The sequence below is a fragment of the Theropithecus gelada genome, chromosome 13 (genome assembly GCF_003255815.1).
Source record: "Theropithecus gelada isolate Dixy chromosome 13, Tgel_1.0, whole genome shotgun sequence".
Taxonomy (NCBI): Eukaryota; Metazoa; Chordata; class Mammalia; order Primates; family Cercopithecidae; genus Theropithecus; species Theropithecus gelada.
Window position 1 is genome coordinate 17,291,684 of NC_037681.1, and position 14,230 is coordinate 17,305,913.

General features: G+C 45.9%; 1 protein-coding gene across 1 annotated transcript in view; it reads left to right on the forward strand.

The window, feature by feature from the left end:
* AFF3 (AF4/FMR2 family member 3) overlaps positions 1-14,230 on the forward strand; it is a 580,919-nt gene that overhangs the window by 536,445 nt on the left and 30,244 nt on the right. The window contains exons 16-18 of the mRNA XM_025354195.1: positions 1,777-1,901; positions 6,315-6,516; positions 11,342-11,466. Coding sequence (XP_025209980.1) covers positions 1,777-1,901; positions 6,315-6,516; positions 11,342-11,466 — 452 coding nt within the window. The remainder of the gene's footprint in view (positions 1-1,776; positions 1,902-6,314; positions 6,517-11,341; positions 11,467-14,230) is intronic.

Here is a 14,230-nt window from a genome sequence, read left to right on the forward strand (position 1 = left end):
AAAAAAAAAAAAAAAGAAAAAGAAAAAAAAAAATAGTTGTATTACTTATGGCCATTTTTATTTTAACTTAAGAAACTTCATTTACACTAAGCCTGACACCGGGCTGTACTCATAAAATCTAAGGAATCATCATTAAACACAGACACGAGAGAAATGAAAGAACATTTCCATAGTGCTCGTTACGTGGTATTCTGGGCACTAGTACCCCCGTACTGGGTGCTGGAGATGGGCCAACATGACCCCGTAGAACTGGCTGTCAAACTTGTGGAGTCTCGCCCTGCTGGAGCCCTGGAGCTAAGGACCGAGATCTCAGAGCTTTGGTTTGGGCCTTCCATGGGGGCACTATTACAGTGTGGGCATCTAGGAGCCCCTGTGGCAGAGGCTCTGTGGCAAAATTCCAGCCAAAGCGAGAAGGTCAGAGCCTTTCTTTGGTGCTGGCGCTTGTCTCCTGCAAAACAAGGCAGACAGCCCTGAGGATACCATACTAGGTTCCTGTTAGCTCATGGAAAATGGTACTTTCTGAATATATTTGTGTTGCACCTTAACACATATCTAAAGTTAAACACAGGCTGGCCTGTTCGCTCACACCTGTAATCCCAGCACTTGGGGAGGCCAAGGTGGGAGGATCACTTGAGCCCAGGAGTTTGAGATCAGCCTGAGCAACATGGCAAAACCTCATCTCTACAAAAAAAGACAAAAATTTAGCCAGGCATGGTGGCACGCACTTGCAGGCCCAGCTGCTTGGAAGGCTGAGGCAGGAGAATCACTTGAGCCTGGGAGGTTGAGGCTGCAGTGAGCCATAATCGCACCACTGCATTCCAGCCTGGGTGACAGAGCAAGACTCTATCTCTAAATAAATAAATAAAATTAAACCCAATCATGGCAACAAGGATCCAATCAAAGTACTGTTTTTGGAAAAAGGTACTTTATGGATTCTAAGATGTCATGGGATAGTAATTGAAAACTAGAATTAAGGCATCAAGAGATAATAGCTTCTGGTTGCAGTTCACAAAAGGCAATTCCTTTTTTTTTTTTTTTTTTTTTTTTTGAGATGGAGTCTCACTCTGTCACCCAGGCTGGAGTGCAGTGGTGTGATCTTGGCTCACTGCAATCTCTGCCTCCCGGGTTCAAGTGATTCTTCTGCCTCAGCCTCCTGAGTACCTGGGACTACAGGCGCCCACCACCACATCTGGCTAATTTTTTGTATTTTAGTAGAGATGGGGTTTCACCATGTTGGCCAGAATGGTGTCGATCTCCTGACCTCGTGATCCGCCTGCCTCGGCCTCCCAAAGCGCCAGGATTACATGCATGAGCCACCACGCCTGGCCAAGGCAAGAATTTTTAAAGCAGAAAAGTCCAAGCTTGCCACTGACCTTATGGCATGAATCCCAGAGAACACACACTTGCTGTACTTTATTCTGATACCAAGAAATGCCAAGGTGAGTGCCACTGGAGCTGCAGTGGGAACTCAGACCAGGGCTGCTTTGGAGGACTAAATCCTAGGCCCATTGACGGCAGAGCAGCTGTCAGAATTCAAAATGTTGAATCATGGCGTCGTGCCTCTCCTCTCCATCAGCTGTCAATTGTAAAACCGACAGATTTCATCCTTGCTTGTTGAGGAGCTAATGGGGAAGCTATGGCAGGGGCACAGCTGCTCAGGTTACGCTTCGGGGAAGCCAGGTGAGTGGGGCTCCCAGGAGGCCTCGCTCTGTGGAAGTCGGCGCCTGGGAACTCTTGAAATCCAGTGCTGGTTGACTTTAGTTTATTCCCATACAGTGTGACAACGAAGACGACTACAGGGAGATCAAGAAGGCCCAGGGAGAGAAAGACAGCTCTTCAAGACTGGCCACCTCCACCGGTAATACTTTGTCTGCAAACCACTGCAACATGAACATCAACAGGTACGTGCATTCCCTCCAAAGTGGAAGTGAGCTGGAGAGATCTGTGGGTCTGAAAGTCACCTGCTGGGTTGGAGGAGGGTCGGATTTTTTGAGGACTACTCTGGTCTAGGTCTTCAGACTTGCTTCCCTCCTTTAACCCAAGTCTTATCATTATGGCTACATGTGCCACATACTATAGCTCCAGATACTCATGCAAGGTACTTCTCCGTAACCAAAGACCAGATACTAGTTACACACAGCTCTGCACTCCCCAAGACATGCCCTTCCCCCAAAAAACTTAATAACTGAATTTCTAATCAATATTTTAATGGTAACCACTAAACTCATAAGAACACTAAGCTTATTACACAGATGAAGAAATACACACTTCGAGCTGAATCTCCATGTGCAGCCCCTAAAGCAATTAATTGGATATAGACTAAAATTGTGGCCTTAGAAGGGTCCGTGCTCCCAAGGTTAAATGGCCACCCAGACACTCCTCTCAAGAGGTTCCAGATGGACCCGCCCAGCACTGACTCCCCTCTTTGATGAATGGCTTACAAGCAAGGCAAAATCCAAGGTATTTATTAGAAACGAGTAGCTTATCATCAGTCATAGAAGCTCTTTCCATTTTGAAATACCACAGCACGGAGACCACTTTTCCTCTCTAAGACACTCCTCGCCCTCTCTGACCGTATACATAGAATTTTAAAGGGAGATGAATGTCTCAGTACAACACATAAAAATGTAAACTGAAAGGTTAGGAAAAGATGTAGAGCGGTGCTAAACCTTGGCGAGGAAATTGGAGAGCAAGGGTGCACACACACAGGCCCACTGCAGTGCCGGAATCACCTTGGAAGGCGAGGGCTCCTGTGGGTCTGAACGGGAGGGAGGGCTGCCCCTGCACGCTGCCCACTCCTCGGTCCGCTGGGCAGGGTGGATGCCAGCCCAAAATATTGGGAAAGGGGAAATGGGGAAAATGTGGTACCCAAATATTTTTAAATGTGTGATATCATTTAGTGCTTGTTAATGCACCAAATGATCTAGCTGATCTGGTGGCTTCCATAATTTCTAAGCAGTGAGGAATATAAACTGTGTGTCTGCACAACTGCAATATGATAGGAAAATAGCTGTGATTTGGCCGGGTGCAGTGGCTCATGCCTGTGATCCCAGCACTTTGGGAGGCTGAAGGAGGCGGATCATGAGGTCAGGAGTTCAAGACCAGCCTGGCCAATATGGTGAAACCCCGTCTCTACTAAAAATATAAAAAAATTAGCTGGGTGTGGTGGCACGCTGCTGTAGTCCCAGCTATTCGGGAGGCTGAGGCCAGAGAATCGCTCAAACCTGGGAGGCGGAGGTTGCAGTGAGCTGAGATTGCACCACGGCACTCCAGCCTGAGTGACAGAGAGGCTCCATCTCAAAAAGGAAAAGAAAAAAAATAGCTGTGATTTATAGCGGTGACACAGTCACAGGTGTTGATACTACTGCTCCTGCTAAACCATGACTCTGGTTTCATACCTTTACTCATAGTTGAAGGGAATGTTCTATTACAGTGAGAGGTCAGTGAAAATGAAGAGGTCACTTCTCCATTCAAGTTCTTAGACCCCAGGTTAAAAAACTCTTGCTCTAGAGACTTAGCCTGGCAGAGCCTCCTAGTTTTGATGGTTTTATTTATGTTAAGTAGTGACACAATGCATATAAAATGCTTAGCGTTCTTTCTGGGAAAGGTGGTCTGTGTACCTCTGAAACTGTGATTACTACTATCAGGTTTTACCAGTGCTGTACAGCAGTCCCAGAGACGGGGATTGCCGATTTCAAAGAGGAGCTCCCAAGAAAGTTTCTTTGGTCAACTTGAATATATATATATATAAACTTGCAATGATGAAAAGCCGACAATCATGATGTCCATGATAATATTTAATGTCACAGTTTTGTTTTTCATGCACTGTGAAAATCATGAAGTACGTCAAATAATAGAGACTGAGGAAAAGGTCTTTCTTCACTCACATTTCAACAAACAATTATAGTCAGGCAGTTCACATTATCTTCAACATCAGCATCTTCGCCATCGCTAGATGAGTAACTTTGGATTCTCCCAAAGCACTTTTGCGTAACACAACCTCTTTGTTGTTAGACACACAGTGCTTTTGGAACCAGAAATCTATCACCAGAAATTCTATCCCCGCATGTATCCATTTGCATAACATTCAGAACCTTGGTTTTGTCATTTGTTCTAGAGGCCTGTGTTTGTAATCTCTCCACTGTGACCACCAGCTAAGGAAATTGCTTTTCGAAGTGACTTTAATGGCTTGTTTGCAGTGATAATGAACACGTGCAATTAAAAGAGCCCAACCCCAAGAATAATGAGTCAATCTTTGTTAGATGACTTTACCATGTTTTAACTGGCTCTACCAGGTGACCTCTATAAGTACCCTAAATGAGCGATGACTGAGTTCATTTCAGACTAATCTGTCTTCCCCAAAGAATACTTGAAGGAATAGAGCCCTAACAATGTAATATACATTGCAAACTCAAATGTAAGTGAATCCCTCTTCACTGATGGTTGATTTTGGAGAACATTATATTCAAGCACAGACAGTAGTTTTGAAGGTGAAATAAGGAGTTAGGAATCAGAAACTGTAACTTCTACTCACCGTATTTGTTTATTTAGGAGACAGAGTCTTACTCTGTCTCCCAGGCTGGAGTGCAGTGGTTTAATCTCGCCTCACTGCAACATCCACCTCCCTCAAGTGATTCCCCTGCCTCAGCCTCCTGAGTAGCTGTGATTATAGGCATGCACTACCACACCTGGCTAATTTTTTTTTTTTTTTTTTTTTTTTTTGAGGTGGAGTCTCACTCTGTCCCCCAGGCTGGAGTGCAGTGGCGCGATCTTGGCTCACTGCAAACTCCTCCTCCTGGGTTGACACCATTCTCCTGCCTCAGCCTCCCAAGTAGCTGGGACTACAGGTGCCTGCCACCATGCCTGGCTAATTTTTTGTATTTTTTTAGCAGAGACGGGTTTTCACCATGTTAGCCAGGATGGTCTCGATCTCCTGACCTTGTGATCCGCCCGCCTCGGCCTCCCATAGTGTTGGGATTACAGGCGTGAGCCCCTGCGCCCAGCCAATTTTTGTATTTTTAGTAGAAATGGGGTTTCACCATGTTGGCCAGGCTGATCTCAAACTCCAGACCTCAAGTGATCTGCCCACCTTGGCCTCCCAAAGTGCTGGGATTACAGGCATGAGTCACCACACCCAGCCTCCTACTCACTGTTTTTATATTCTAGGTTTAATCTGATCAATCCCTGGTTAAGTCATAAACGCGGATATTAAGAATTGGCTTTACATATTGCAGGTTGTTCTCTGGTTTTGTTATTTTCTATATAATATTTAGTACAAGCTCAGATGAGATAGCAAAAGTCTTTTTAGAAATGTAGAATTCAGACTGGGTGCGGTGGCTCACGCCTATAATCCCAGCACTTTGGGAGGCCGAGGTGGGTGGATCACCTGAGGTTAGAAGTTCAAGACCAGCCTGGCTAACATGGCGAAACCCCCTCTCTACTAAAAATAAAAAAATTAGCCAGACATGGTGGCAGGCGCCTGTAATCCCAGCTACTCCGGAGGCTGAGGCAGGAAAATCACTTGAACCCAGGAGGCAGAGGTTGCAATGAGCCGAGATCGCGCCATTGTACTCCAGCCTGGGTGACAAGAGTGAAACTCCATCTCAAAAAAATAAAAAATAAAAAGAAATGTAGAATTTGGCTGGGCACAATGGCTCATGTCTGTAATCCCAGCACTTTGGGAGGCCGAGGCACCTTGAATCCAGGAGTTCGAGACCAGCTTGGGCAACATGGTGAAACCCCATCTCTACAAAAAATATGAAAAATTAGCCAGGTGTGGTGATGCATACCTATAGTCCCTGCTACTCAGGGGACTGAGGTGGGAGGATTGCTTGAGCCCAAGAGGTTAGGGCTACAGTGAGCCAAGATCCTGCCACTGCTCTCCAGCCTGGGTAACAGAGCCAGACCCTGTCTCAAGAAAAGAAAGAAATGTAGAATTCATTTATTGTTGTTGACTGACTTTCCCACTGCTTGCTCCTTATGCTTGTTAGGAAAACAGTAAGTTGTTTTCTGGGTATTTTGAGATCCTTGGATAAAGGACTTGGAAAATGAAAGTGTTACTAGTCTTAGTTGCGTCCTTTGGTGCCGGCTCCAGAATTACTATCATCCTGATGGGGAGAGAAAAGAAACAGTGAGTGAGACTTGCTTCTTGTTTGTTATGATCCTAATGCCATTAACTTGTTTCCTGGTATAATAATTCCCAAGAAGCTTCTCCCACCAACAGGTCCCAGTTGGGTGGTTTGGGTCATAGGAAAACATTTATCTTTCCCTGTGCTGACTCTGTGACGTTCCATTACTGTCATTTCCTTTTTCAGTGTGGCAATACCAATAAATAAAAATGAAAAAATGCTTCGGTCGCCCATCTCACCCCTCTCCGATGCATCCAAACACAAATACACCAGCGAGGACTTAACTTCTTCCAGCCGACCTAATGGCAACAGTTTGTTCACTTCAGCCTCTTCCAGCAAAAAGCCTAAGGCCGACAGCCAGCTGCAGCCTCACGGCGGAGACCTCACGGTTCGTTGATGCTCTCTCTTCCTTTCCAACTAAAACCAAAATGAGGGGTGGGGCACAGTGGCTCACGCCTGTAATCCCAGCACTTTGGGAGGCCAAGACGGGTGGATCACGAGGTCAGCAGATCGAGACCATCCTGGCTGGCACAGTGAAACCTCGTCTCTACTAAAAATACAAAAAATTAGCCGGGCATGGTGGTGGGTGCCTGTAGTCTCAGCTACTTGGGAGGCTGAGGCAGGAGAATGGCGTGAACCTGGGAACCGGAGCTTGCAGTGAGCCGAGATCGTGCCACTGCACTCCAGCTTGGGCGACAGAGCGAGACCCTGTCTCAAAAAAAAAAAAAAGAAAAAAGAAATTGAGCACCCCCAAGCTCTGTCTCTAACCTAGCAGAGTCTAAGCACATGCTTGAGGTCCCTTGAGAATTCCTGAATGCCACCCGCTTCTAGGAAGACCCAGCAAAAGACATCCCCGCTCACCCTCCCAACAGAGAGCGGGGAAGAGGAACCCTGAGGGAGAATTCTAAGCCTCTGTTGCTTAGGCAGGATTTTATTTTTCTGTCTGAAAAGGCAAGACCTCAAAGTAATACCATCCCGGGACAAAGTAAATTAGGAGTTTGAACCAACCAACCTTTCTATTGGGAAAAGTGTCTGAGCCCAGGGCAGAGTTAAATCTGGAATTGAAAACCCCACACTGAAAGCTACAGGGCCCGCACTCGGCCCTCGTTGGCCAGTGTTGCGGCCACAGTGAGGGAACTCCCCCACTACCCCTTTTCCAGTGATCTCAAGGGTGATTCCAGCACGCCCCAGGGGAAGAGCAGGGGACTTGGGTTCACAGTCTGACCTCACCTCTTAGCTACAGTGTGATGATCTTGGGCCAGTTACTTAATCTCTCTGCTCCTGTTTCTTTACCTGCAAGATTTTAAAAGAGACAATATTATGATGGCTCACGCCTGTCATCCCAGTACTTTGAGAGGCTGAGGCGGGCGAATCACTTGAGGTCAGAAGTTCAAGACCGGCCTGGCCAACATGGTGAAACCCTGTCTCTACTAAAAATACAAAAATTAGCCAGGCATGGTGGCAGGCATCTATAGTCCCAGCTACTCAGGAGGCTGAGGCAGGAGAATTGCTTGAATCTGGAAGGCAGAGGATGCAGTGAGCTGAGATCCCACCACTGCACTCCAGCCTGGGTGACAGAGCGAGACTCTGTCTCAATGGAAAAAAACAAAAAAACTCCAACACCTAGGGACACCTATGCAACTAACACTATATGCTAGTTCCTCTTCGCCTCCATTCCAGCCTCTGACAGCCAGTGGCCCTGTACCCCTCATCCTCTCAGGAACATTAGTTACTTCCAAACCCTCTCCCATGGTAGTCACTGTGCCTATCAAAACCAGCTGGGTGACCAGGTGTGGTGGCACACACCTGTAATCCCAGCTACTCAGGAGGCTGAGGCAGGAGAATCACTTGAACCTGGGAGGTGGAGGTTGCAATGAGCCAAGATCGCACCACTGCACTCCAGCCTGGGCGACGGAGCGAGACTCCATCTCAGAAAAAAAAAGAACAGGACTCTGCAAAGAAAGATGAAGGAGGGAGCAGAATGTAACACTTTATCCCATGAGTTAAAGATTGTTAAAAGTTGCTGGAAGTTCCCGCAAGAGCCTCAATCTTACAGCATCCTCAGGAAATTAACCTTCTTTTGTGCACCCTCACTTGGGAGCAGTGGTCTTTAATTCTAGGCTGAAAGAACTGGGGAAGACCTATATTAGAAAAACATGGGGCCGGGCGCGGTGGCTCAAGCCTGTAATCCCAGCACTTTGGGAGGCCGAGACGGGCGGATCACGAGGTCAGGAGATCGAGACCATCCTGGCTGACACGGTGAAACCCCGTCTCTACTAAAAAATACAAAAAACTAGCCGGGCGAGGTGGCGGGCGCCTGTAGTCCCAACTACTCGGGAGGCTGAGGCAGGAGAATGGCGTGAACCCGGGAGGCGGAGCTTGCAGTGAGCTGAGATCCGGCCACTGCACTCCAGCCTGGGCGACAGAGTGAGACTCCATCTCAAAAAAAAAAAAAAAAAAGAAAAGAAAAACATGGAACAATAAGCCACCAACTCAAGTTTTTTTTATTTGCCTGTAGATCCTTAAGTCATGAGCAACTATGATATACAGAGAACTGTAAACCAATTATAGATCTTATTTAGTTATTCTTCACCAAACAGGTGCTTATTTGGTAAGTACTTACTACGTGCTGGGCACCAGAGATGCAGTCACAATCCAGCAGATTCCATTTGTGCCTGAATGAAGCTTACAGTTAGCTGGGAGAGAGCCTCATACAGGGGATTGCACACATCCATGACTCAGCACCAGCGGTTTCAGTGCTAAAAGGGGAACTCACAAAGAACTAGGAGCTCTTAGAACAAAGAGGCTTGAATTAGTCCTAAGAGTGGCAAACTTTTTCTGCGAAGCAGGTTTTGACGTTTTGGACTGACTAATTACTTGTGGTGAGGCTGTCCTCTGCAACGTAGGATATTTGGCAGTGTCCCTGGCCTCCACCCAGTAGATCCTATGAGCACCCACTGGCAGTGGTGACAACTAAAAATGTCTCCAGGCATTATCAGTTTGCCCCCAGTTGAGAACTGCTGCTGTAAAGAATCAGATAAATAACCTAAGGGTTTATGGGCTGCACGGTCTCCATCCTGGCTACCCAACTCTGCCATTGTAGCGGGAAAGCAGACAATAGATAAATGCATAGGCAGGATTCATTTCCAATAAAACTTTATTTACAAAAAGAGCCAGGTTTGACTCCCTGTCCATAGATGGCTGACCCCTGATGCGAGATCTCTAAAAGGCAAGTAGGCATATAGTAAGAGGCACAGAGCATTACAGGCAGAGGAAGCAGCCAGTGCAAAGGTCCCGAGAAAGAACCGGACACCAGCCCATGAGTCTGGGGCACAGAGGCCACAGGCGAAGAATGGCTGAGGGGCCACTTGACTGGGATCGCTCCTTTTACCAATGGCAAGCAGAGGCCACTGGAGGAGTTTAAGAACAATTTTTAAATGTTGACATCTGAGTTTCCTGGTCTTCTATAACAGTAGACTCTAACCTGTACAGTGTTACACGTAAAAGCAGTCCATATTTAAAGCAGCATTTGTATACACTCAATTTTAATTACTTCAGAGAAACCATTCACATTTCCTAACCTCAGATGCGGTTTTATGATCCATGTGTTTAGCACACAGTAGGTGCCATGTAATTGTTTCTATCCTGAGTAATGTGATTTTTAAAACTTTTCCACAGACTAATGTGTTCCATATATATGTGTGTGTGTGTGTGTATATATGTGTGTGTATATATATGTGTGTGTATATGTGTGTATATATGTGTGTGTGTATATATGTGTGTGTATATATGTGTGTGTGTATATATGTGTGTATGTGTGTGTATATATGTGTGTGTATGTGTGTGTATATATATATATGTATTATATGTGTGTGTATATATGTGTGTGCATATATGTGTGTATGTATATATATGTGTGTATATATGTGTATATATATGTGTGTGTATGTGTGTGTGTGTATATATGTGTATATATGTGTGTGTATATGTGTGTGTGTATATATGTGTGTGTGTATATATGTGTGTATGTGTGTGTATGTGTGTGTATATATATGTGTGTATTATATGTGTGTGTATATATGTGTGTGCATATATGTGTGTATGTATATATGTGTGTGTATATATGTGTATATATATGTGTGTGTGTATGTGTGTGTGTGTATATATGTGTGTGTATATGTGTGTGTGTGTATATATGTGTGTGTGTATATATGTGTATGTGTATATATGTGTGTGTGTGTGTGTATATATATATATGATGGACTTTTGTTCTTGTTGCCCAGGCTGGAGTGCAATGGCGCAGTCTCAGCTCACTGCAACCTCCACCTCCTGGGTTCAAGTGATTCTCCTGCCTCAGCTTCCCGAGTAGCTGGGATTACAGGCGCCCACCACCACGCCTGGCTAAATTTTGTATTTTTAGTAGAGACGGGGATTTGCCATGTTGGCCAGGCTGGTCTTGAACTCCTGACCTCAGGTGATCCACCTGCCTTGGCCTCCCAAAGTGCTGGGATTACAGGTGTGAGCCACTGCACCTGGCCTAGAATTTATTTTTTAATAATTCCTAGTGATTCCCGTTGACTCCTTCTGGTCTTCACAGACAGTGACTTCACAGACTGTGAGCTGAGTGACTTATCTTTTGCAAGAGGCAGTGATGGTGAATGATTCTGAAAGCGTGGTTCCAGGATCGCGGGTGATTGCAGCATCCGCATCACTGGGAACCAGATGGAAGGGCAGATTCTAGGTCCCCACCCCAGCCCTGCTGAATCCCAGACTCTCAGTGCAGAGCCTGGCAATCTGTGTTTCCACCAGCGCCCTGGAGGATGCTGATGAAAACTGAACTGGCCGGCCTCCGGTCTAGCGGACTGGGAACAGTAGGCGTCTAAACCCTAACCCCTGGCCTCCATCGCAGTCACTGAGTGTGGACAAGTTGCTGAAGCTCACCAAGCCTGTTTCTCTGGATCTGTGAGAGTGGGCGTCATGACTTCCCTTTGGATAGTGTCATGAGAATGACAGTTGAGAACGCAGGGAGAAGCCCTCGGCAAATACCTAGAAGGCAGGTATTTCTTTATTGAGACACAGTCACCATCCATTCTAAGACAGCACACAAAGACGTTCTGTAGAGCCAAAGATATTCTATGGATGTGTGTATGTGATGGGCTGCTCGCTTCACCAGGTGGCCAGTTTCTCAAAGACATGTGTTGTTTCTTGTTTAGAAAGCAGTTCACAACAATTCTGAAAACATTCCCCTCCACAAGTCACGACCGCAGACGGAGCCATGGTCTCCAGGCTCCAACGGCCACAGGGACTGCAAGAGGCAGAAACTCGTCTTCGATGATATGTAAGTTCAGACTTTTTTAATATGGCGAGGGGCAAGACAGAACAGAAGCTGCTCAGGTGGAAGGGTCGTGGACACTTTGGTGTGGCCACCTTCAGCAACAGTGTGGCCTTTTTTTCCCCTGGGACTTGGTCATTTAAATGTCTCTCTTGAAGGGAATTGGGGCCTTAATTTTGAGTGCATGCCTGAGTCCTGGTGGGGTTTTGGGTAGACAGAATAATCAGTGCTAACAGGGCTGGACATCAGAAAACAAAGGCGAATAGCATTAATGAGTCTTAGACTTCTAAGCACTTGTACTGTGGGTTGTCGGCGGTTTTATGCTGCTAGAAAGAGAAGCATTGTTGTTTTTGTAAATTATAATAGGCAATGAATAATAGTGATTTACTCCTGAAAGCTCTTTTCCTCCAACTGCTATATTCTTTATAATAGTATAAATGATTCTTCTATAGGAAAAAAAAATGCCATCATCCTTCACCCAATTCTAGCACTTTCAGTCTCACCCAAGTATAACTTCCATTCCCAGCATCATTTTAAAAGGAGGAAAAACAAGAGGAGAAGATGAATAAAAATAACATTTTGGAATGCTCTCGAGAGGCTGAAAATGACAAATGAGAAATGATCAAATGATGCTGAAAATTATTTCGACTCTTAGGGAAAATGTATGTGTCAAGGACAAGCCTGGAAGGCAGAAGATACTCAGTTGGAATCCTCTTTTCGGGTTTAGTGGTCCTACGGACGTCAAATACGTGGCTGGGTGAGGCAGGAAAAATGCAGCCCCAGGGTGGAGCAGCTGCAGAAATAGGCTCTCCTGCCCTCTGAGGGCTTCTAGTCTAGCTGAGGAGACAGACTGCAAACCACTAACCCCACTGGATGTTGGAAAATAAAATAGTTCGACGTGTCCGAGAGTCCCAATGACAAATGCCACGGCTCCCTCCGCGGGGCCCTCCTAGGATCCATTAAATGACATCTCCTAAGGGGTATCACGTGGAGCAGAGAAAGCACCATGCAGGGGTGGCTACTCCAGCCTCGTCGTCCGCCCCGCTCCTCCATCCGTAACTGCCACCCGGAGTCTTGGCATGATCTATTTATTCGCCTCTGTACACTTCCTTGGGAAATTTAAAATACTAAGTTGTAGTCTTCAAGTACTGCGTGGACTCCCGTAAGCTAATGAGGGTACAGAGTTTTGGGGGTGAAAGCCAAGTCCACATTCGTTGTTGGTTTTGTTAAATGAACACATTCCAAGGCAACTGGGTTTGGGAAAGCTTGAGGGCAGCCCAGGAAGGCATGTGTGTTTCCTCTCTTCCTGTGGTGGCAGCTGCGTCCCACCCACACTCCTGGCCCTCACCACCCCCTTCCTCTCACTGTCTGCATCGCCTTTGCCAAGCAGCCAGGGAGGTAGGTGGCGATTAATCCCCAGGGAGGGCATGGAGTGGGAGTACAGTCAGGTGGCAACCTACATTTATAATTAAGGTTCGGGACATAAATTGTTCATGTGAACTTCAGCCATTTGTAAAAAATAGAGATTAGAATTGTGTATAAGGATAACATAGAAATCTGCATTTGGAAGTCATAACCCAACAACATGATCAAACAGAAGGAGCATTAGACCCTGAGGTACTCACACCACCGCATACTTGCAGTGGATGGTTTTGAGAGCATGGTATATACACACAAAATACAAATACATATGTCATATTAAAATGCAAGGAATTTTCCAGTGTATGAACCAGAAAGCTAGGTTAGAAACAGCAACAACTAAATGATTGCACTTTGATCTACAGGTACTTGGACTTTTTTTTTTTTTTTTTTTGAGACAGAGTCTTGCCCTGTCACCTAGGCTAGAGTGCAGTGGTATGAGCATGGCTCAGTGCGCCTCAAAGTCCTGGGCTCATGCTATTTTCCTGCCTCAGCCTCCTGAGTAGCTGGGTCTACAGGTGCATGCTACCACCCCCAGTTAATTTTTTTTTTTTTTTTTTTTTTTTTGTAGAAAAAGTGTCTCACGGCTGGGCACGGTGGCTCACACCTGTAATCTCAGCACTTTGGGAGACTGGGGCGGGTGAATCACAAGGTCAGGAGTTCAAGACCAACCTGGCCACGATGGTGAAATCCCATCTCTACTAAAAATACAAAAATTAGCTGGGCGTGGTGGTGGGCGCCTGTAAGCCCTGCTACTCCGGAGGCTGAGGCAGATAATTGCTTGAACCTGGGCGGCAGAGGCTGCAGTAAACTGAGATCATGCTACCACACTCCAGCCTGAGCAACAGGGAGACTCTGTCTCAAAAAATTTAAAAAAGTATCTCACTCTGTTGCCCAGGCTGGTCTCAAACTCCTGGCCTCAAGCAGCCCTCCCACCCCAGCCTCCCAAAGTGCTGGGATTATAAGCAGGAGCCACCATGGCTGGCAGCCCTTGGACTTTTTGTAAGAGGAAATGTCTCTCAATCTGCTATGGCTGAAACTAATATAATTTTGTCACTATCAGTGTCAACAAAGAGGCTGTTATCATTTGTTCTTCCCATTAGCAATACGTATAATTTTCCTGGCTGACAGCCACAATGAAACTGTTTCTCCTTTTATGGATATAGATATAATAGAATAAAAAAGCGCTGTTTCATAGCCATCATACGGAGAGATAGATGTCGCATTCCAATTGCCATGTGTCCCGACTGATTTGAAATCCATAACAGTAAAATAAATATGCAACTCAAACAGCCACTCAACCGTCGAACTAAGAAAGTTGTGGAAAGATTCTTCAAGCTTGAAAAGCAAA